The sequence below is a fragment of the Urtica dioica genome, chromosome 8, assembly GCF_054948205.1.
Source record: "Urtica dioica subsp. dioica isolate 48M chromosome 8, U.dioica_male_clone48M_v1_H2, whole genome shotgun sequence".
Classification (NCBI taxonomy): Eukaryota; Viridiplantae; Streptophyta; class Magnoliopsida; order Rosales; family Urticaceae; genus Urtica; species Urtica dioica.
In genome coordinates, this window is record NC_142763.1 from 36,622,139 (window position 1) to 36,643,299 (window position 21,161).

Here is a 21,161-nt window from a genome sequence, read left to right on the forward strand (position 1 = left end):
TCTTCTTCCTCTGATGACGATATTCTACTTCAAATGGCTCAAATTGATGAGCAAGAGGATGCTATATGTCATCAAATTATCCAAAATAATCTCACGATCATGCAAATTCTTAATCAACATGCTGCCAACCAAATCACCAAGCGCAACATAGGAGGCTCGATTCCAGGACATGTTTTCATCAATCGGGATCGACAGAGTGCAGACCGAAGATTGTTCAACGATTACTTCTCAGAGGCCCCGTTGTACAATGAGACTATGTTCCGTCGGAGGTATCGAATGTCTCGCTCTTTATTCATACGAATAGTGGATGCCGTTAAAAGTCACGACAACTATTTTGTACAACGGGTGGATCGCGCTGGCAGACTTGGGTTGTCACCACTTCAAAAAATAACTGTTGTATTTCGGATGCTGGCATATGGCCTTTCAGCAGATGCCACAGATGAGTACTGCAAAATAGCAGAATCGACGACAATTGAAAGCTTGAAGAGGTTTTTCCGAGCAATGGTGGAGGTATTTTCTGAGCAATATTTAAGATCACCAACTCTTAATGACGTTGCTAGACTTCTCCATATAGGTCAACAACGTGGCTTTCCAGGAATGTTGGGCAGTTTGGATTGTATGCATTGGAAATGGAAAAATTGTCCTACCGCGTGGGCCGGACAATATAGGGGTCGTAACGGAAAACCTACAATTATTCTAGAAGTTGTGGCTGATTATGATCTTTGGATATGGCACGCTTATTTTGGCATGCTGGAAAGCAACAATGACATCAACGTGTTAGAGTCTTCTCACCTATTTTCCAATCTCACTCAAGGTACTGCTCCTCCCGCTCATTATGTCATACAGGGAAATGAGTATAATATGGGTTATTATTTGGCTGATAATATATATCCAAAATGGTCTACTATTGTTCAAATTATTCGAGAACCCCGTGGCCCCAAAAAACAGTATTTTGAAATGAGGCAAGAATCCTGTAGAAAAGACGTAGAACGTGCATTTGGAGTTCTCCAAGAACGGTTTGCAATTGTGGCGGGATCATCAAGATTTTGGAGAAAAGATTTCTTAAAAAGATATAATGACTACGTGCATAATTATGCATAACATGATAATAGAGGATGAGCGTGATCTTAGCGTGCCCATTGAAGTTAACAGAGAAACGTCACAATTGGGGGTTGAATTAGAGGAGAATGATGATACACGATTTCAAGAGTTTTTCACTCGCTACAGAAAAATAAGAGACATAGATGCACATATCGCGCTTCGAAATGCATTGATCGACCATTTGTAGGAGGGATATTCTAATTCGGATGTGTAATTGTACTTTTTATTTTATTTTATGTTATTTGTTTTGTATTGTATTTTGTGTTTAATAAATATTAAGTTTACTTTGTGTTAATTTGTATTTTGAATAATTTTATGGAGTAATACTTTATTATTAAATAATGAATAAGTGGTATAATTGAAAGATATTAAATAAATATAAGGGTATAGAAATAAATAAGAGAAAGTTGAATATAAAATTAATATTTTAATTTGGTGTAAAAAATAAAGTTCGGTTGGAAATGAGGTAGTGTTTGATATGACATGTACCGTAAAATAGAGTAGAAAATGGTGTTATCAGGTGGTGGGGTTGGTCTTATAATTGATGGAAATTAGACAGAGGAATCATCATGCCAAATTTTCAAAACTTACCAAATGTTAGTGAATATATATATATATATATATATATATATATATGGTTAATATCCTGTGACTTTGTACGTTTTACTTTTACCAACTTTGAATCACCAATAATCAGCACAAGAGCAAATCCCAGCTGTGAATCGATGAAAAACATTGGAATCCCCAACAATGATATCTCTGTTCGTCACCTCGGAAATCCTCTTCAGAGCCACATGACAAACTCCACACACTCTCGTGTTCTTCCGTACAACCACCGGTTTCCCAATCTCCGTCGAGATCAACCCGAAAGAGACCGCCAGTCTCACGCTGTGACTCTCCACAGCGGAGTACGCTCTCTTCCCGCTCTTGAAACCCTTCAAAACAATGCGCAACGCGTCGTAGATCACGCTGCTCCGCACGTGCGATCTGTCCCCATTGGTGAACCCGTGAGGCTCACCGACACTACTCTGAACAAAACTACACCCGATCGTTCTCTCCATCCCACGCCCCGCCATGATCGATCTCGTCCGTTCAAACCCGTCCCACATCTCCGCTCCCGCGTAGAGATTCGAGAGCAGGACGAAACTGCCCGTGTCGTCGAGGTCGTGATCGAGGGCCGAGATCTTCTCGGCCGCGAATTCGGCGGTTGCGATGTCTCCGTTGTTCCTCGCTGCAGCGAGCAGCGAGCCCCAGATCCGGCCCGTGGGCTTCAACGGCATTTGATCGATGAAGCGCTTTGAGCGATCGAGATCTCCCGACCGTCCGATCAGATCGAGGACGCAGCCGTAGTGCTCGATCCCGGGTTCGACGCCGAAGTCCCTCTTCATCGACTCGAAGAACTTGAAACACTCGTCGGCCAATCCCGAGACGCTGCAAGAAGTGAGGAGCGAGACGAACGTGGATCGGTTGGGCTGGAATCCGGCGCTTCTCATCTCGCCGAAGAGCCTGATCGCGTCTCTACCGAGGCCGTGGATCGCGTAGGCCATGATCGCCGTGTTCCACGAGCTCGCGTCTCTGATTTCGATCCCGAGATCGAAGATCTTCCGAGCCGTTTCCAATTCGCCGTTCTTCGCGTACGAGTTCACCAGGGAATTCGATACGAAAGTGTTTGTCGAATAGAGGCCTGATTTCGTGACGAGGCCGTGGATCTGCTTCAGCTCGCGGATTGAACGACACGCTGGCAATACGCTCGCGAACGTGATCGAGTCCGGTTTCGAGGGTTCGTTCATCAGAAGCTCGAGGAAGAGTCTCAACGCCTCGCCGTTCATTCGACTCGCGGTGTAAGAGGAAATCATCGAGTTCCAAGTGATCAAGCTCTTCTCTCTCATCTGATCGAAGATCCGCTCCGCTGATCTCGGCTTCCCTAACACTCCATAGGAATCGATCAGAGCGGTCTCTAACAATAGAACTCGATTGGGCACAAACCCTTTTCGAAACGCGAAGCCGTGAACGCTTTTAAGGCCCGATAACGATCCAATCTGAGCACAAGAGGGCAATAAATTCAAGAGGGTGACCGGGTCAGGGATCAAACGGTGGGCTTCTTGCATCGTTCTCAAGCAATCGAACGACTCAGAGGACCTCAAATTCGAGCTGTAAGCTCCGATCATCGCGTTCCAAACCACAACGCTATTTTTTGGAGAGATTCCAAGAAAGAGCCTCTCCGAGTATTCAACATTGCCGCACTTTCCGTACATGTCGAGAAGCGAGGTTGTGAGTTTGATGTCCCAATCAGACTTTACAATCTGGCAGTGAAGCTCTTTGCCGGTCCGGAGAAGAAGCTCGACGGAGCAAGCTTTGATAGCTCCGACAAAGCTGAACCGATCCGGCTTCATTCCGGATGAAATCATGTCGGAAAAACACTCCAGCGAGGCTATCCCATCGGCGTCCAAAACGTGTCCTGTTATCAATGAGTTCCACGAAACGAGGTTTCTTTCAGGCATTTCGTCGAACACCCTCACTGCGCTACCGACACAGCCAAGCTTCATGTACATGGAGATCAGAGAATTTCCGACACAGACAACCGAATCCAAGCCCGCTTTGAACACCTTCGCGTGAATTATTTCTGCGTCGGTCAACGACGACAAAACCCCACAAGCCTTTAGAACTACAGGAAAAGTGAACTCATCGGCTCGAATCCCTTGGATCGCCATTCGACGATAGAAAATCAGAGCTTCCGAGAAAAGGTCGTTATCGACGAGTCCTCTGATCACAACATTCCAAACGTACGCCCCGGAACGATGCTTATCGGACATTTTGTCGAACACCTGCAGTGCTTCCCTCATATGCCCTGATTCTACGCGTCCCTGAAGTTCCCGAACCAGCGACAAATATCCCGAATTTTCGACCGACTTATTTCTCGGGGTTCTCGACAGCCTCGAAGCAGTAACGTTGGGCTTGAAAGCCCTCGGACAAGTTGCGGAGAGCTTTATTGAGTTATGGTAGTAACAGAGGTGACACGATGTTGTCACGGCCATTTTTTTTCTTTTACCGTTCTCTATTTCCTCCCAGAGAGTCTCGGGGTTCTAGAGTCAAGACTTGGTGGTCAAAGCCATTTTTTATGTAATTAAGCTCGTGTTTGGATATCCAGGGTTTAGGGTATTGAGATTAAATAGGTTATTTTTATTCAGGGAAATTTTGTATTGATTCTCGATTGCATGGCAGACACGTTTGCCGAAGCGTTTTGTAGGACAATGACAATCCCAATGTGCTGACATCTATAGGGAAGAAATTTCATAATTTTTTTTTTGAAAAATGCGAAGTTTCATAATGATATATCGAGAATTTTTCTCGTGGAGCTAATGATGCGCTTGTTACATATTTCATAAAGATGGACTTGTTATTTCAAAAATATTTAAAATTAAAATTTTAATTTATTTTTAGACTAAAATATTAATTTCGATGAATTTTGAATTTTTTTATTTATAAATTAACGAAATTCAATATTTTTTTTTTCAAAAATAGATTTTAAAATAAAATAAAGTTAATTTTTTAAAATTAATTTCGCGCGTGTTTGTTGGAGAACGTTGGAGATCATCGGAGATTGTCATAATGAAGGCCGACTATCCATGATGATTTCTGATGATCAACGTGTAAAATCTTAAAAAATTATTTTTTCGATTTTTACTTTATCATTTTTCGTTGCTGCTGAAAATTTTAATTTATATACGATTATTTGTAATGAAATTCGATATTTTATGCACTGATATAGTCAAAATTAAAAAAAAATGGTTGTTTACAATTTCGCGAGTGTTCATTAGAGATTGTCAGAGATCATCGAAAGTCATTGGAATAGTGATGAACGAGAGAGACAGTGTCGAAATCACAGTGACGTGTGAGTCGATATGCCAAATGAAAAACTCTTCACGTTGACGAGCCACTCGTCTTTCCACATTACCACTAGCCCACAACTTTTTCCTCTACTATCCACCGGCAAACAATGGGAGAATCCCACCAAACCACCAATGTCGCATGCTTTCTGGTCAGAGAGATGCGTTTCGCACACAAAAACCAATCTCGGAGATAGTTGTTGAAGCATCTTTCGAAGCTTCAAGAATGACTCAAGGCTCCCGAAACCCCGACCATTTCAAACAACATAATTCATTGGTCCTGGCGGGGCTGGGTGACAGCCTCTGCCGATACCATGGTGGAAGCATCATCCACAATCTTCCTTTGTTTTCCTTTTTGCATCATAATCAATGGTACTCTCTTTTCTTTTAGCCACGGTAGTGAAAGAGCTCGCGATCGAGGGTGGGCTCGGAGCCACCACACGTACCCTCTTCTTTCAGGTCGTCTTTCGCACTTTTCTGAGCCCGTGAAAAGAGCCAACCACAAACAGCGGAGGAGAAGGAAGGCCGCCAGTGGTTGAAACAATCTCAGGGACAGAAGAAGCAGACCCAAAGGGGCTAGGGTTTCTAGCATACTAGGATTTTCATTCAAAACCCGGAGGGACGTTGGGTCTGGCCGAAGAATTTTCAAAACCATATCCAATCAAATTATGGTTGTGGATCGGGTCCTGACGTGGCTTTTGAACCGAAGGGAGATTTGGTTTTAAATGGGATATTTTTGAAATTTGAGAATCCCAAAAAATCAGCAAGGGATTCGACACGTCTCCCATCACACGTGCTTTCCCCTAGAAATCCGAGGGAGTTCATTGCTGGGATGCAAAAATCTTGAGAGTGCTTGAATTCTTGTTGCTGAAATCACGTTCTTTAGCCGACAACATGGGAGCTTACGGCGTATCAAAGGAAGTCGCTACCGTCAAACGAGAGGAATCGCCGGAGGTCACCGACGGAGGCAAGGATGGAGACGATATTGTTACTTTTGAGGCAGACAAAGTCTTTGTAGCCGAAGGCATCGATTATGATGACGTGGGAGACCCTGTTGGTTTGAGTCCGATGTGAGAGGGTCTGGATGGAGGGACACGTTTAGTATTCCCAACTCTGAAATTGGAACCACACAGGTATGCGCCAAAAGGAAAATTTTAATTATTCTTTAAATCTGGTGCAAAAGAGGAAGTAGATTCCTTGACAAGGTGGGTAAGCATACACAAACAAAACAAATCGTCCACCTATTTGACCTCACCCTTAGACCCTAGTCTGACCTTAGTCCCTAGTTTCAAAGGAAAACGCACATCAAACTGAACCCATACACGGAGGAAGCGTCCAATACAATGACCCTTTTTATGCACGACGATCTCCAAAACCTCCTCGATCTGATTCCTGATGTAGCGACCAATGGCATCTATCATTGCAAAGATGGGGAGGGAATGGATCTGAACCCACAACTTAGTGAATCGGAAGACATCCGACTCTACTCCATGGTCCGTCTGCTTCAAAATTAACAGCGCCTTGTCGAAATGCCAGGGTTCATTTGCGAGAACCCAAAGCTTGTTTGATTCGTTGCTGAAATTGAGCAGAAATTTGTCTGCCTCCACTTGGAAGATGTCGAGCCGGCCTTTTGGATTCAAGAGAAAGGCTACAAGGTCCTTGAAAAAATTTAGCTGTACCGGTTTAGCTGTGAGAATTTTCCCCAAGAGGCTGCACCGGACCTCATATAATTGCATCTTCTGCAATAGAGAGACGCCTTGCAGTTTTCCTATCATAACATCCATGGTATGTGAGAATACATGACGACAAGAGAGCCTACTACGGTGGTGGGAAGCAAAACGCTCGTAGAGTTCAAAGAGAGAAAAAAAATAGACTCAACGCGAATGTTTATTCTTGTATTTTTATTTTCATTCAATTTTATTTCTTATATATTGGGTCATGTTTAATGAAATAGTATAAATTTGTTATTCCAAGAATTGTATAATAATTTATGGCTTTGCAGTGGTAGTTTGTAAATCTTTTGCTTTGATGATACTAATTAGCTAGAGTAGAGCGCCCTAAATAATTAATAATGTTGACTAACAAGAAAATATGCACAAGATATATTTGCCACAAACTTTATTAATGTTGTCTCATCTAATACTCTATTTAATGCAAGGTTTTAAATGCCGATTAAAAATGAAAATTCAATTAACTTAGGTTAACCTTTAACCGAAAATTTAGGTTAAAGGTTAACCGTTTAACCGATTTTTTTTATTAGGTTAACCGAAATTAACCGAATTATTTTAATATATTTTATTTAATATTTAAATTTATTTAAGAAATTAATGCCTTTAATTTCATTATAATTAAATTAATTAGTAAATTGATATAATTAATTTTTTAAAAATTATTATAAATTCGTATATAAATTTTAATAAATTTCAGTTTAACTAAATTAAATTTTGTTAATAGATATTATTAATTATAATTAAAGTTAAATTAATTAATTTAATTTGAAAAATAATATATTTTATTTTTTATTTAATAAGTCTTATAATCTAGGTTAACCTAGGTTAACCGAAAATTAACCGGTTAAAATTAACCGAACGGTTAATTTTAACCGAAATGCGGTTAAAATTAACCGTTCGGTTAATTTTAACCGGTTAATTTAGGTTAAAAAATAAATCAAAAAGATTAGTTTAATCGAATTTGCATCTTTAATGCCGATGAAGTCGCTGCTTGAGCTAAAATAGTCGATGAAGACATGTTTTGTCATTTCGCCATTGAATTTCGCTCGAAAATCTGCGAAACGATATGCCGTTCGGCTGAAAAATGATCGACCAAAATTGTTTCATTTAAAGCATAAAATCTTCATTCTTTTGTCGAGTTTTATGGGCTTACAGAGACAAGGGCAGAGTTGGGTGATTTTCGGGGGCTGTGGATTCGTCCAGGTGAGCATTGCATTTTCAAATTTTTTTACCCATATTTAAATAATTTGATTTTGGTAATTTTTTTATTATTTATTTTAATATAATTTCGTTCATTAATGTTTTTTTTTTTATCTTGTGACGATCTACATGATATATTGTTTTTCATATTTTTTTAGACTTTCGACGATCACCACTTTTTCAGAGAACCTCCGTTTTTCAGGGTTTTTCGACGACTCAAAAACATAATAAAACTGTACCATAGTTGGCTAGCAAAAATGGAGACACATTAGTTAAGTCATGATGTAAACTGAAGAAAGCGATACATGGAAAAATGATGAAGAAGAAGAGAATTCTCTGATTGAAAGATTGAGAGAAATTCAAATATTATTTCGTGAATGGTTAAAGGAAAAATACACTTAACCAACCGCATTTATACAACTGTAAAGTAAAGACTAAAAAAGGTCCACACTAGCATACGCATAAGAAAAAAAAGAAAAAGAAAAAAGAAAAAAAAAAGAGTTGACCGGAGTTGAAGACTAATACTCAATGATAACTCTGCTTAAAGCAACTACAAATAAAAACTATACAACAAACAAAGGACCACAATAAGTCAGGGTACTTTTGTGTGTGTATTTATATGAACAAACGGATACTTAACTTTAGTTTATCATGGTGTGTTTGGTTTGAGATAATGGAATGTAATCACATTCCTGAGAATCTCATTAAAGTGGTCACATTATCAGGAATGTAAGATCAGTGTTTGGTTGTCAAATTCAATCTTTTAACATTTCTGTGAATTTTACTGTGTTTGATCTCATAAAATAACATTACGTTCAAATAAAAAAATAATTGTTTGAAAAAAATAATTTTTACTAATCATTTGAAAAACATATATTAAATGTGGGTAAAAAAAATATAAAACATAGAGAGAAAAAAAAATTGACATATAAAACTTGAAAAACAATATAATACATGTATAAAAATATAGTATATAGTTAGTAATATATATATATATATATATATGTAGACTTAACTAACAATATAATATATATGTAATTAATATATATTTATATATATATGTAATTAGTAATGTATTTATGAATATATTTAAAATATATATATATATCCATGTGTGTGTGTATATATATATATATAAATACGTATCTATAGATTTTTTTTTAGTAGAATACGTATCTATTAAGGCTATTAAGTGACGTGGATGTTTCCTGCTATCTTACTGGTGTATTTTGGTTTAGTAGTGTGTCCTGCGTGACACTTTATTTCTACTGTTGAAGGCTCAAGTATATAAGCCTGACTCACTCTGTATTTTGAATTAATTCAGTTCTTTGAATCCAAACACTCCTTTCGTTCTCTCTCAAACTTCAGTAGTATCTATAGATATATAATATATATAATTATCTATATTTATATATATGATTTCAGTAATTCATATATATGTTTATAACTATCTACGTACATAAAATTTCAGTTAATAATATATATATAGTTAGTAATATACCTCTATCTAGGTACTTATTTTATACATGTAAATACATATAATATATATATACTGCTTTAAAAAAATCATGTACTGCCAATATAGATAAACCTTTATTTAAATGGTTTAAAGTTGATACTAAGCCCCATTTGGCTTTATTTAATGTTTTCTTATTCTTAATTAAGGCTGTCTATCTAGTTTTAGAGCTTTTGATAATCGTTGTAAGGCACTGAAAGCTCTCAAACCCCTTCCCCAAATAAATTAATAAGGATTCCCATGAAGTGATAATCTCAATAACACTTTTATGGTGGTATTTGAATTACCCCATTTCAAGGTAATCTCATTACCTAGTTAATCATATTTTTTAGAATCTTTTTTAACATTAATACACACCCAAAAAAACGTAATCTTTAAGATTTTCAGGAATGTGATTAACATTAACCTCAACCAAACACACCTCTAAGAACCTAGTGATAATAATCTACAGGTTTACAAATATATAAATACTATTATAGCTTGAATATAATATATTTTACAAGTTTACAAATTTATTTTAAAAGAGAAAAAATCATCCCAAATTTATATATTATGAAATAATATATATTACATATAAAACTATATCATTAATATCATATCTTTTACAAGTTTAAAAATTGAAAAGATACATATATATATATATATATATATATATATATATTTATATTTAACATATTAGTTAACATTATTTTCGTTCGGTTTTTCGATCGGCATGTTTGTTTCTCATTGAAAACAACATTTGAAAACAGCTTATCAATTACTCTTTTTCACATTTTTTTTGTTCGATTTTCCGTCGACGTGTCGATTTTCCGTAAATCAAGAGGCTCGAAACGGCGTCTAAAACGACATTTCGAACATTGATTTAATGCCCTAAATTCATATTTGCATCAAGCAAATCCAATTTTTTAATACTCTAAATTCATTAGCATTAAGCAAATCCAATTTGACGTAGCTGGTAAATAAAATTAAGAAAGAAAAACGACAAACTATACATTTGGTTAAAATGAACTTATTAATAAGCAATAATAATAAAAATTTACAACGACTACAAATAAATTTAGTGCTTTAAATTCATTCACATCTAGCCAATCCTATTTAACCTAGCTGGTAAGAAACAAACCGAACACATTAAATAAAACTGAAAGAAGAAGAAGAAGAGACAAACACTATATGGTCAAAATGAACTCATAAACCAAGAAATAACAATAATTTACAAAACCACACACAATAATATTTTAAAAAAATATATCAGCAGCTCATGTTCACACCCACAAGAATCAAGATGTATGTACGTCATCATGATCAAAACTCTTCAGGGATGCTTTGAAGAACCGGGCTCCATGGACAGCCTCGTGGCCGAGCTTCCCTCGCTCTTAGAAGTTGCTTCTTTCGCAAGAAACCTATCCGTTGCTCGAGCGAGATGGTCGGAGCCGATTTGTTTTGAAGATGATCAGTGTTATTATAATTCACGACCAGTCTCTTGTTTCCTATGCTTTCGAGCATTTGCTCCAAGTCTTCTTTCCTCACCAAGATTGTAACCCTCATAACCCCATCTTTCTCTTCTTCTCTATCGATGGCGTTGAAATGATGGCTTCTTTGAGCGTTGTTATTGTTCCGAGCCTTGAGAGGCCTGGATTTGCTATGTTGTTGATCTTTCTTTGGCGAGGATTTTCCTTTTGAAAAAAACTTGATCTCCATGACGATATCTCTGTATGTGTTGTTGTGTTTGCTACTGATATCTTTTCAAAAAGTTATGATGTACGTAGAATCACCAAGCATTATATATAGTGATTTCTCATGATACCATGTTCGGGTGGTTGAACGATTCATGATTTCCAACTGAAAATCAACGATAATCTAATAGCAGTTGACCATGTCGACAATGTTGCTACATTGTCAATTTTGCCCTTTTGTCACTTTGCTAGTGAAGTTATTGTTGGGTGAATTTTTCCAAGTCGAAAGGGATTATAGTGTCTAGTTCTTACAGATTTTTCTTGAATATATGTAAAAACTTCAATTTATTATTGAAACTAAATTTAAAAACATGGCTACCTAACAACGTTTTTTGTCAACCGAGTCTGAATAATATTCATAGCTCAATTATTTGACGGTCCAAATATATATGTTGGCGTGTAACAAGAAGAAAAATATAGTATTAATGCATATTCGAACCTACTCAATATCACATGCAAATACCTATTATCGCGGTTCTAGTGAAAGCGACCGCTTAACCCTAACACGTCACAACAACAAAACTAATAATTATATGCTAGGGAGAAATATTATTGGCAGCATTAATTCTCTAGATTTGTTTTTCTATTTTTTTTTTTCTATGTAAACCCTTTTATATTAAGGGCGGGATTCATTTTAAGAGGGAATAGTAGGGTACGTAGTAACTAGTACCTCTTGTGGACCAAATATTATAGTCATAATGATGTGGTGGCTATTATTTTTTAGTTTATAGTATGTGGCTAATACTTTATTTATAAATTATAATCAAGAATGTCAAATTTGTGAGCTGTGAAATAGTCTGTCTTTCTAATCATGATTCTCTTCCTACTAACCCCTAAACTCCCAATTCTCGTGGCCGTCTAAAATGTCTTCTGTTATATATTTGTAATACAGGATGTATAGTATTTAATTTTGATTGGACCTCTTAGCAATCCAAATTAGAACGCTTAACATTTCAATCTTTTTCTCATATGTATGCTTCGCTGCGACTAGAAGTTGGTGAGAAAATTAATAGTCCGAATTTCTGTATTAGGAGTTTTGTTATGAATTAGTATTCATAACTAATTAGCATGTTTATATGTAGGCTAAATAATCGGGTGTGTTAACGTGTGGAAATTTTTTAGGATAAATGTACCATTAATTGAAACATTTGTTTTGTTAAACGTACTACATAGTACATCAACTAGGCTATGCTGTGTGGACCTCCACTCTATTTCAAAGATAAATTTTCAAAACTCTGTACAATACAGATACTGTTTTTTGGAGATTACACGATAATATATTAGCACATGAAATTCCAGATCTACTGTATGAACTATTTGTAAGGTGTTGTAGCAGACAGTAGTAACACCTGTAAAGACACCACACAATAATAGAAAAAGAACACACACAGAATGGTAACCCAGTTCGACCTTAACAGCCTACTCCGGAGGGATGAGAATCCCGGTGAAAAGAGCAACTTCACTAACGGAAAATGAGTATAATCGGAATACAATGAATGATAACCTTTCACTATTCCTAACTCCCAGTGAACCGTAGCTTGATGCTAGTCTAGGCTCCCCCTAAACTTGAGCTCCCCTCGCTTTTCACCCTTACAATCACTCAGTGTATTAGTGTGTTGTTCTTCGCCTTGGAAAACAAAACTCACCCAATGGAGAATACACAAAAACCTTTTTGGCACACTCAGGTTTTTCGGCGTGAAAGTGTGTCACCCGACCTAGGGTTTCGCATTGTCTTATATACGAGACAAACAAAACGAATGACCTCTGATCCAAGACAGAGACAGATGGCACGCATCCAGCGAGCCCAAAAATAAAGCTGTCAACGAGACCTCTCCGCGAGCTGACAACTTTAACCAAGAGATGTTCTTTGAGATGTTAGAACCACCACGAGAGACAAATAGCAAGCCTGAATCAAATGGCCAACCTTCAAGGAGCACTATCGCCACACACACAGCACAACAGAACATCTAACTGTGAAATCACTCTTGTCACAGTGACTGACAGAGGAGACAACAAAATATATCCATAAAGTGGAGGTTCAGAAGTTACAGACATATAACCAAATAACCAAGTTTTAGAAGTGACTTTTTGACTCCCCTTTTTGCCAAGCAAAGACAAAAAGGAAGTAAAAAAAAACTAACCAGTGCATGAGCCACGCAAAAAAAAACTTGAAGAAAAAAAAGTTTAGGTACTTGGGAGAATACGAACTAAAGCATCTTCAAGGGCCATCTTGCGCTCAGTAGAGGTAGCAATCACTGTCTCCAGATGCTTGATCTCATCAATAAGGGAAAGAGCTATCAGTTTCCTGACGTCAACTGACATGGGAGGAACAGCCGGAGCATCATCATCATTGAAGCGAGCGTGAGGTAGGCTGGGCTGGGGAGGCTTCTTGATGTCTGCCACATGATGCTTCTGAAAAAGTTTGTAGCTGAAGGAGATCTTCCATGGAGTCGAGCTACAAGCTTTCATCTCTTCTGGTGACAGAATATCCGGTTGTTGATGCAAAATGATCCCAGTGATCATGGCAGGATAAGGGATAGGAAGCTTTATAGCTGCAGAGCCAGCATGCTTGATGATTTGGGAGTAGAAGAGTTTCCCAACGTCAACCGAACGACCTGTGCCAATCATGAAGATAAATTGAGCAAGGGCGAGAGAAACACCTGTGGAGTGAGCAGTAGGGATCCAGTTCTTGACTCCAATTTTGTGAAGAACAGAGTACTTAGAACTGAGAAGAGAAGCACGGTACAGCCCAGACTCAGGCCACCATTTCTTGTCTTTCCCTCAAGTGAGTTCAGAAACCAGCTCAATTCTTGAAGGCGCTTGATCCTCAGAAGTGGGAGCATTTGAACCCATGAACTCATGGATGACCTTGGGAGAGAAGTCAATGATTTTGTTCCTGACCACCACCTTTTGAAAATGAGGGGAAGTGGCATCATCGACTTGATCAGGAAGATTGACAATGAACTCCCTCACAAGCTGAGCGTGGTAGGAGCCCACTGAGGTCACTGTGGAGAGAAGCCCGGTGCTCTTGAGTAGTTCAATGACATCAGTGCATTCCATGGCTTCATCAGAGAGCACATGTTCAGGAGCAATACTCCGAAGAATGACGTACTTCCATCGGTTGGCATTCTGAAGGGTGTGAAAAGATATTCCTATGATTGGAACATCAGGAACATCCTGTCTAGACGACTTCTTCTTCTTGTCGCGAGACCTTGCTTCCTCCACAGCTTCTTCATCTTTGACGATGTTAGTGACATGGTCTCTGACATCCTCCACCACAATCTCCTCCTGAGGATTAATGGCATTCGCTTCAGTGGTCTCCACTCTGCTCTTCTTCCTCCTAGCAGATTTCTTGACTTTCTCCGCAATGGAGGACTTCTCAGCAGCCTTCTTGGAGGTCCTCTTAGTCTTCTTTCTGGGCATGTCTCCTGGGGGAACCACATCTGAGTCTGGTTGAAAACCCTCATCCATGATTCGGTCAAAGTCTTCACGGGAGATCAGCTCTCTGCGGTTCTCTCTTAAAACATCCTCATCCGACCTAGAACCTTGACCCTTAAGTTCTATGGTCATCTCAGCCAGAGTGGGATTGTCCACTTCATCAGTCTCCTGAGCTTGAGGATTAGGGGGATTAGATTTATCACCAAATCTGGGAGAACTAGGGTTGTCCGTGGAGGTGTTCTCGACATTTCCATCTCCTAAGTTTCTTAGAGTCATCATGGCCTCTACTATGGGGCTCATGGTTTCCCTCTCAGAACCGATAGGCTCAGAGGGAACATCCACATGCATGCTTTCTTGGTTAGAAATTGAGGAAGGAACAGGGTGAGGGAGAACTGTCGCTGATACCTGAGGAAAAGTAGGGAGAAGACCACGAAGGTCAGTAGCCTCAGCCCTAGACGAAGAGTCTCCGGCCTCACCATCGACTCTGACGGGCTGAGGTTTCCTGATTCTTACACCGTACTTGTTCACTTGAATGCTCTCCGTCTTGGACGAAGAGAGACCCTTGGCCTTTCCTTTCACCGTGGACTTGGAGGCGTTCACTGTACCTCTTCTCGTGGACACCATGATTATGAAGAAAACTGAGTTTTTCAAGAACTGAAGAGATGGGATTAAAGAGAGATGCAATAAGAGGCAAAGATCTGCGAAAATGATGATAGCAGTTGGAAAAATCGTACTCATTCTTGGGAAATAGACCGTCACGTTGTAATTCAAATGAATTACTCTAAACGCTGCGTTTTGAGAGAGAGTGGGAACAACATTTTCCCAATTGGGCCTTCTATGCGCCAAAGTCATAGCCCATAAATGACTTCGCCAGCCCAATAATTGCTATAAGTCAGGTATACACACTCCCAAGGCAGAACAGAGCTTCTCAAATTTCACCATATCCAGAGGTTTTGTGAAGATATCAGCCAGTTGATCCTCCGTATTGACATGCTCTAGAGAGAGAATTTTGTAATTCACAAGATCTCTGATATAGTGATGCCGAATCTCAATATGCTTAGTCTTGTTGTGCTGAACAGGATTCTTTGCAATGTTGATGGCACTGGTGTTGTCACAGAACAAGGTGACAACATCTTGAGGAATATCATACTCTTCAAGCATAGATTTGAGATAAACCAGCTCTATGCTACCTTCCCCCGCAGCAATGTACTAAGCTTCAGCAGTGGATAAAGATATACAATTCTGTTTCTTGTTGAACCAGGAAATCAGATTATTCCCGAGAAAGAAACATCCACCCGAGGTGCTCTTTCGGTCATCAGAATTGCATCCCCAATCTACATCAGAAAAACCAACCAGACACGAGTTCGTGTCAAAAGAGTACAAGATACCATGGTCAGCAGTACCGTGAATGTACTTGATAATCCTTTTGACATAACTAAGATGAGTTGTGGTGGGTTGAGACTGAAATCTAGCACAAACCCCCACTGAAAACGAGATATCAGGTCTGCTAGCGGTTAAGTATAGCAGACTCCCGATCATGCTTCTATACAGCTTGGTGTCAACTGCCTCACCATCATCATCTTTAGATAGTTTGACTGTAGTAGAAGCAGGGGTTCTCTTTGGTTTTCCTGACTCTAGCCCGAATTTCTTGACCAACTCTTTAGCATATTTTCTCTGTGACAGGAATATTCCTCCTTTAAATTGCTTAATATGGAAACCAAGGAAAAAGGAGAGTTCTCCAACCATACTCATCTCAAACTCTGATTGCATCTGTTCCACAAAGTGATCCACCATCTTCTGGGACATTCCTCTAAAGACAATATCATCCACATAGATCTGAGCAAACATCATCTCCGATCCACTATTTCTAATGAACAGAGTTTGATCCTTAACACCCCTGACGTATCCCTTTTTGGACAGATATTCAGCCAGTCTCTCATACCAGGCTCGAGGCGCCTGCTTCAATCCATACAAGGCCTTATGCAGCTTGTACACATGGTTTGGAAATTTAGGATCAACAAAACCCTTTGGTTGCTCCACATAGACTTCCTCGTTTAGGAATCCATTCAAGAGGGCACTTTTGACATCCATTTGATAGAGTTTGAACTTCTTCAGACAGGAGATCCCTAGAAGTAGATGAATGGCTTCATGCCTAGCAACAGGGGCAAACGTTTCTTCAAAATCCATACCTTCAATCTGAGAGTAGCCCTGAGCAACCAGTCTAGCTTTGTTTCTGGTGACATTTCCAAGAGCATCTGACTTATTCTTGAAAATCCACTTGGTACCAATAACATTGACATCTTCAGGTCGGGGAACAAGTTTCCAGACTTCATTTCTTTCAAATTGCACCAATTATTCTTGCATAGCATTCATCCATAACTCGTCACTGACAACTTCTGTGACATTTTTGGGCTCGATTCTGGAAGTGAAGCACACATTACTAATCATTTCTCTGTAGTTTACTGGCTCTTTCCTCATGGTGACGACTCCTTCATTTAGTTCTCCAATAATGGCATCGGAGGGATGATTCTTTTTTATCCTACTAGAGACTTTCTTGACAATAGCCGTTGAATCAAGTGCGGGATTCTCTTCATTGACAACGGAAACTTCTTCAGTGTCTGAGACATCTTCAGGAACACTGGGGAGAATTTCAGATGAGACTCCCGTCTCATCTTCCTCTGACTGCTTGTCTTCATCATCCACAATGACATTCCTCGATTCCATGACACATTTTGTCCGCTTGTTGAAGACTCTGAACGCAGCACCACTAGAGGAATACCCCAGGAAAATAGCTTCATCACTCTTGGCATCCAACTTCTTTCTCGGCTCCCTATCAGCAAGCACAAAGCATGTACTGCCGAAGATATGGAAATATTTGACACTAGGCTTTCTCCCCCTCCAAATTTCATAGCTGGTGCAGGACATACCGGGGCGTATAGAGACACGGTTGAGGATGTGACAAGCAGTGTGAACTGCTTCTGCCCAAAAGCGATATGGGAGAGACTTAGCATGGAGCATGACACGCGTCATTTCTTGAATAGTCATGTTCTTGCGTTCTACAATCCCATTTTGCTGAGGGGTGATTGGAGCAGAAAACTCATGCTTGATCCCTTGGGAGCTGCAAAAATCAAGGAACTTCCCATTCTCGAACTCCTTACCATGATCACTCCGAATTTTCATTATTTTTCCTGAAGAGTTTTCTTTCTCACGTTGAAGTCTCAAGGTCAAGGATTGAAAAGCTTCAAAAGCATCAGACTTTTCCCGTAGGAAATCAACCCAGGTGTACCTGGAGTAGTCATCAACAACCACAAGGATATATCGTCGACCACCAAGACTTTCTACTTGCATCGGTCCCATAAGATCCATGTGGAGGAGTTCCAACACCCGAGAAGTGGTGAGATAGTCAACCTTTTTGTGAGAGGCACAGACTTGTTTCCCAACTTGACATTGCCCACAGATCTTGCCTTCTTTGATCTTGAGATAAGGTAGACCTCGAACAGCCTCCTTGGAGACCAAATTACCCAGGCTTCTCAGATTCAAGTGACCAAGCCTCTTGTGCCATAAATCAGTCGCATCTGTTTGGCTCAGGAGACATGAAGCAGAAGTCATAGACGGTCCAGACCACAAATAGCAATTGTCTGGAGACCTCAACCCCTTCATAAACACCGAGTTATCTTCTCGTGTTACTTTGCAGTCATTTTTAGTGAAGGTGACAGTGAGATCCTGATCACATAGTTGACTGATGCTTATAAGATTTGCTTTGAGCCCATCAACAAGGAGAATATTTTCCAGAACCGGCAAACCAGATACATTCAACTTCCCTTTTCCGACAACAGTACCAGTAGATCCTCCTCCAAACGTGACATGTCCCTTGGAACATCTCTTAACATTGTTGAGGAAAGAGCCTTCTCCAGTCATGTGTCTTGAGCAGCCACTGTCGAAATACCAGTCCTCTCTCGCTGTAGCTTTCAAGGAAGTATAGGCGACCTGTGCCCTTAGATCCTGCTTGATTCTCCACACAAGGTGAGATCTTTCTCCCAGATCAACCCTTTTCTTGGGAAATCTGCTTTGAGCACCCAGAACCTTTTGACCAATATTTTTCCTCTCAAGAAATCTTCCATACAGAGAGAAGCAGAATGGACGAATATGTCCCCTTTTTCCACAGAAGTGGCATTTCCAGTCTGGTCTTGTGTGATGCTGTGGAAAAATTTGATCAGATGTTGCAGGAGGTGTGTGTGACACCTTTTCTGCTGAACGAGGTTTTTGCTGGGAAGCAGGAATAAACACAGTCTTCTTAGAGGGAAGAGACCCAGAACAATACCCAAGTCCTCTGTGGTCGGAGGAGGATCGACCAATCTTGAGTATCTCATTCAGACTTGAGGTCCCTGAGTTCAACATTTGAACAGATTTGGTCATGCTAGCAAGCTCGCCATTCAGTCTTGCGATGTCCTTCTTTAGACTTCCAATGACCTCCAGCAGACGAGATTTTTCTTCTAGAAGAGATTCAATCCTGATCTTCATCTCCTCAGTAGAGTCCTTTTTCATCTCAGCGATTTCTTCCAGGAGACTAGATTGCATCAACTCAAGTTCTTCTATTTTAGCCTTTTGATTGAGAAAGGCATTAGACTCATCTGCCTATTCTACAAAGAGAGTCTTGTAAGCTTCTAAGAGTACTTCATCACTGAGTTCCTCTTCTGTCTCTTCTCTAAGACTCCCCGAGCAGTTCGATGCTTCAGTCTGAGACATGATAACTTCGTATGCATGGAGTAGAAATTCATCGCTTAGTTCTTCACTGCTAGCAGACTTGAACTCATTAGAACCCTCAGAAGGAGCCAGGGCATTCCCTTTATTCTCCTCCGAGGTGACCTCACTAGATTCAGTGTTCCTAGTCATGAATGCCAAGAAATTGTTTCATCCTTCTTCTCCACCATCACTCCCGGAAACACTCTCATCATCACTGAGAGTAGTATTGAAGTTCTTCTGATGGCGTCTCAAGTAATTTGGGCATTCAGCTTGGATATGACCAAAACCCTCGCACTCTCTGCACTGAATTCCCTTGGCTTTAGGTCCAAACGGGTTGCTTCTATCCTCTCTCCCTTTCTTGTTGAAACTCCCTGGCTTGTAGTTCCGAGGAGTCTTTTCTCGGTTGTGAAAGGGATTAGACTGACTTGGTGTGTTTGAAGATCTCCTCTCAAACCTCTTCATGAGCTTCCCATAGTTTTTGACCATCAGGGCAAGGGATTCGTCGTACGATTCTGAGGATCCTTCCATTTTCGGAGATTCAGGCTCAGCTGACGTGGTCTTGAGAGCTAAACCCCTGTGCTTCTTCTCTGATGAGTCAGTGAAAGACATTTCATAAGTGAGAAGAGACCCAATGAGTTCATCAACTTTCATTTCCGATGTATCACGGACTTCATCAATCGTAGTCACCTTGATCTTGAATCTCTCTGGGAGAGACCTCAAGATTTTCTTCACCAGCTTAGCGTCCGACATGGGTTCTCCGAGAGCATGAGACTTATTGGACAAGTCTCTAATTCTTACATAGAACTCACTGATTGTCTCTTCCTCATACATCTTCATGTTCTCAAACTTGGTAGTAACAAGCTGGAGACAAGAGTTCTTGACCTTGTCAGTGCCCTCATAAGTAGTTTCCAGAATGTCCCAAGCCTCCTTAGCGCTTTCACATGTATTGATCAGTCTGAAGACATTACTGTCAACACCATTGTAAATGGCATTGAGGGCTTTTGAGTTGTACAGGGCTGCTTCATCTTCTGTGGGACTCCACTCATCTTCTGGCTTCTTCACAGAGGTGGTGCCATCACTTAGCACCTTTTTGGGTGCTTCCCAACCTGTGACAACAGACTTCCATGTTTTGTGATCAATAGACTTAATGAACGCACCCATCTTGGCTTTCCAGTACGCGTAGTTCTGCCCATCAAGAAGTGGTGCTCGTGAGATGGAACCTCCTTCCCTGAACGTGTCCATCTCGGTCAACAACAGCTAGATCTAACGGATCTCACCCAGTAACTTTGGGTGCCTGCTCTGATACCACTTGAAATTCCAGATCTACTGTATGAACTATTTGTAAGGTGTTGTATCAGACAGTAGTAACACCTGTAAAGACACCACACAATAATAGAAAAAGAACACACACAGAATGGTAACCCAGTTCGGCCTTAACAGCCTACTCTGGAGGGATGAGAATCCCAGTGAAAAGAACAACTTCACTAACGGAAAATGAGTTTAATCGGAATACAATGAATGATAACCTTTCACTATTCCTAACTCCCAGTGAACCGTAGCTTGATGCTAGTCTAGGCTCCCTCTAAACTTGAGCTCCCCTCGCTTTTCACCCTTACAATCACTCAGTGTATTAGTGTGTTATTCTTCGCCCTGGAAAACAAAAATCACCCAATGGAGAATACACAAAAACCTTTTTGGCACACTCAGGTTTTTCGGCGTGAAAGTGTGTCACCCTACCTAGGGTTTCGCATTGTCTTATATACGAGACAAACAAAACGAATGACCTCTGATCCAAGACAGAGACAGATGGCAC

The 21,161-nt window shown here is 39.9% G+C and overlaps 3 protein-coding genes across 3 annotated transcripts; 1 reads left to right on the forward strand and 2 right to left on the reverse strand.

The window, feature by feature from the left end:
* The first annotated feature begins 33 nt into the window (after positions 1–33).
* LOC149389595 (uncharacterized) lies at positions 34–1,288 on the forward strand. Its single transcript, XM_089622673.1, has 2 exons — positions 34–814; positions 1,113–1,288. The coding sequence occupies exons 1-2, from the start codon at positions 34–36 to the stop codon at positions 1,286–1,288; spliced, it is 957 nt and encodes a 318-aa protein (XP_089478799.1).
* A 365-nt stretch (positions 1,289–1,653) lies between these two features.
* LOC149389596 (Tetratricopeptide repeat (TPR)-like superfamily protein) lies at positions 1,654–4,156 on the reverse strand. Its single transcript, XM_089621565.1, has one exon. It carries the CDS (start codon positions 4,134–4,136, stop codon positions 1,785–1,787), a length of 2,352 nt encoding a protein of 783 aa, XP_089477691.1. The 5' UTR covers positions 4,137–4,156; the 3' UTR covers positions 1,654–1,784.
* Positions 4,157–19,516: 15,360 nt separating this feature from the next.
* Positions 19,517–20,590, reverse strand: LOC149389597 (uncharacterized). The gene has a single exon (XM_089622675.1). The coding sequence runs from the start codon at positions 20,588–20,590 to the stop codon at positions 19,517–19,519; it is 1,074 nt and encodes a 357-aa protein (XP_089478801.1).
* Positions 20,591–21,161: the final 571 nt, after the last annotated feature.

Bases quoted from the DNA above. Each gene is read 5' to 3' on its own strand.
- LOC149389597 (XM_089622675.1), bottom strand. From the start codon at position 20,590: ATGGACACGTTCAGGGAAGGAGGTTCCATCTCACGAGCACCACTTCTT.
- LOC149389596 (XM_089621565.1), bottom strand. From the start codon at position 4,136: ATGGCCGTGACAACATCGTGTCACCTCTGTTACTACCATAACTCAATA.
- LOC149389595 (XM_089622673.1), top strand. From the start codon at position 34: ATGGCTCAAATTGATGAGCAAGAGGATGCTATATGTCATCAAATTATC. The intron at 815-1,112 runs GTACTGCTCCTC...ACATGATAATAG, and splicing joins ATTTTCCAATCTCACTCAAG to AGGATGAGCGTGATCTTAGC.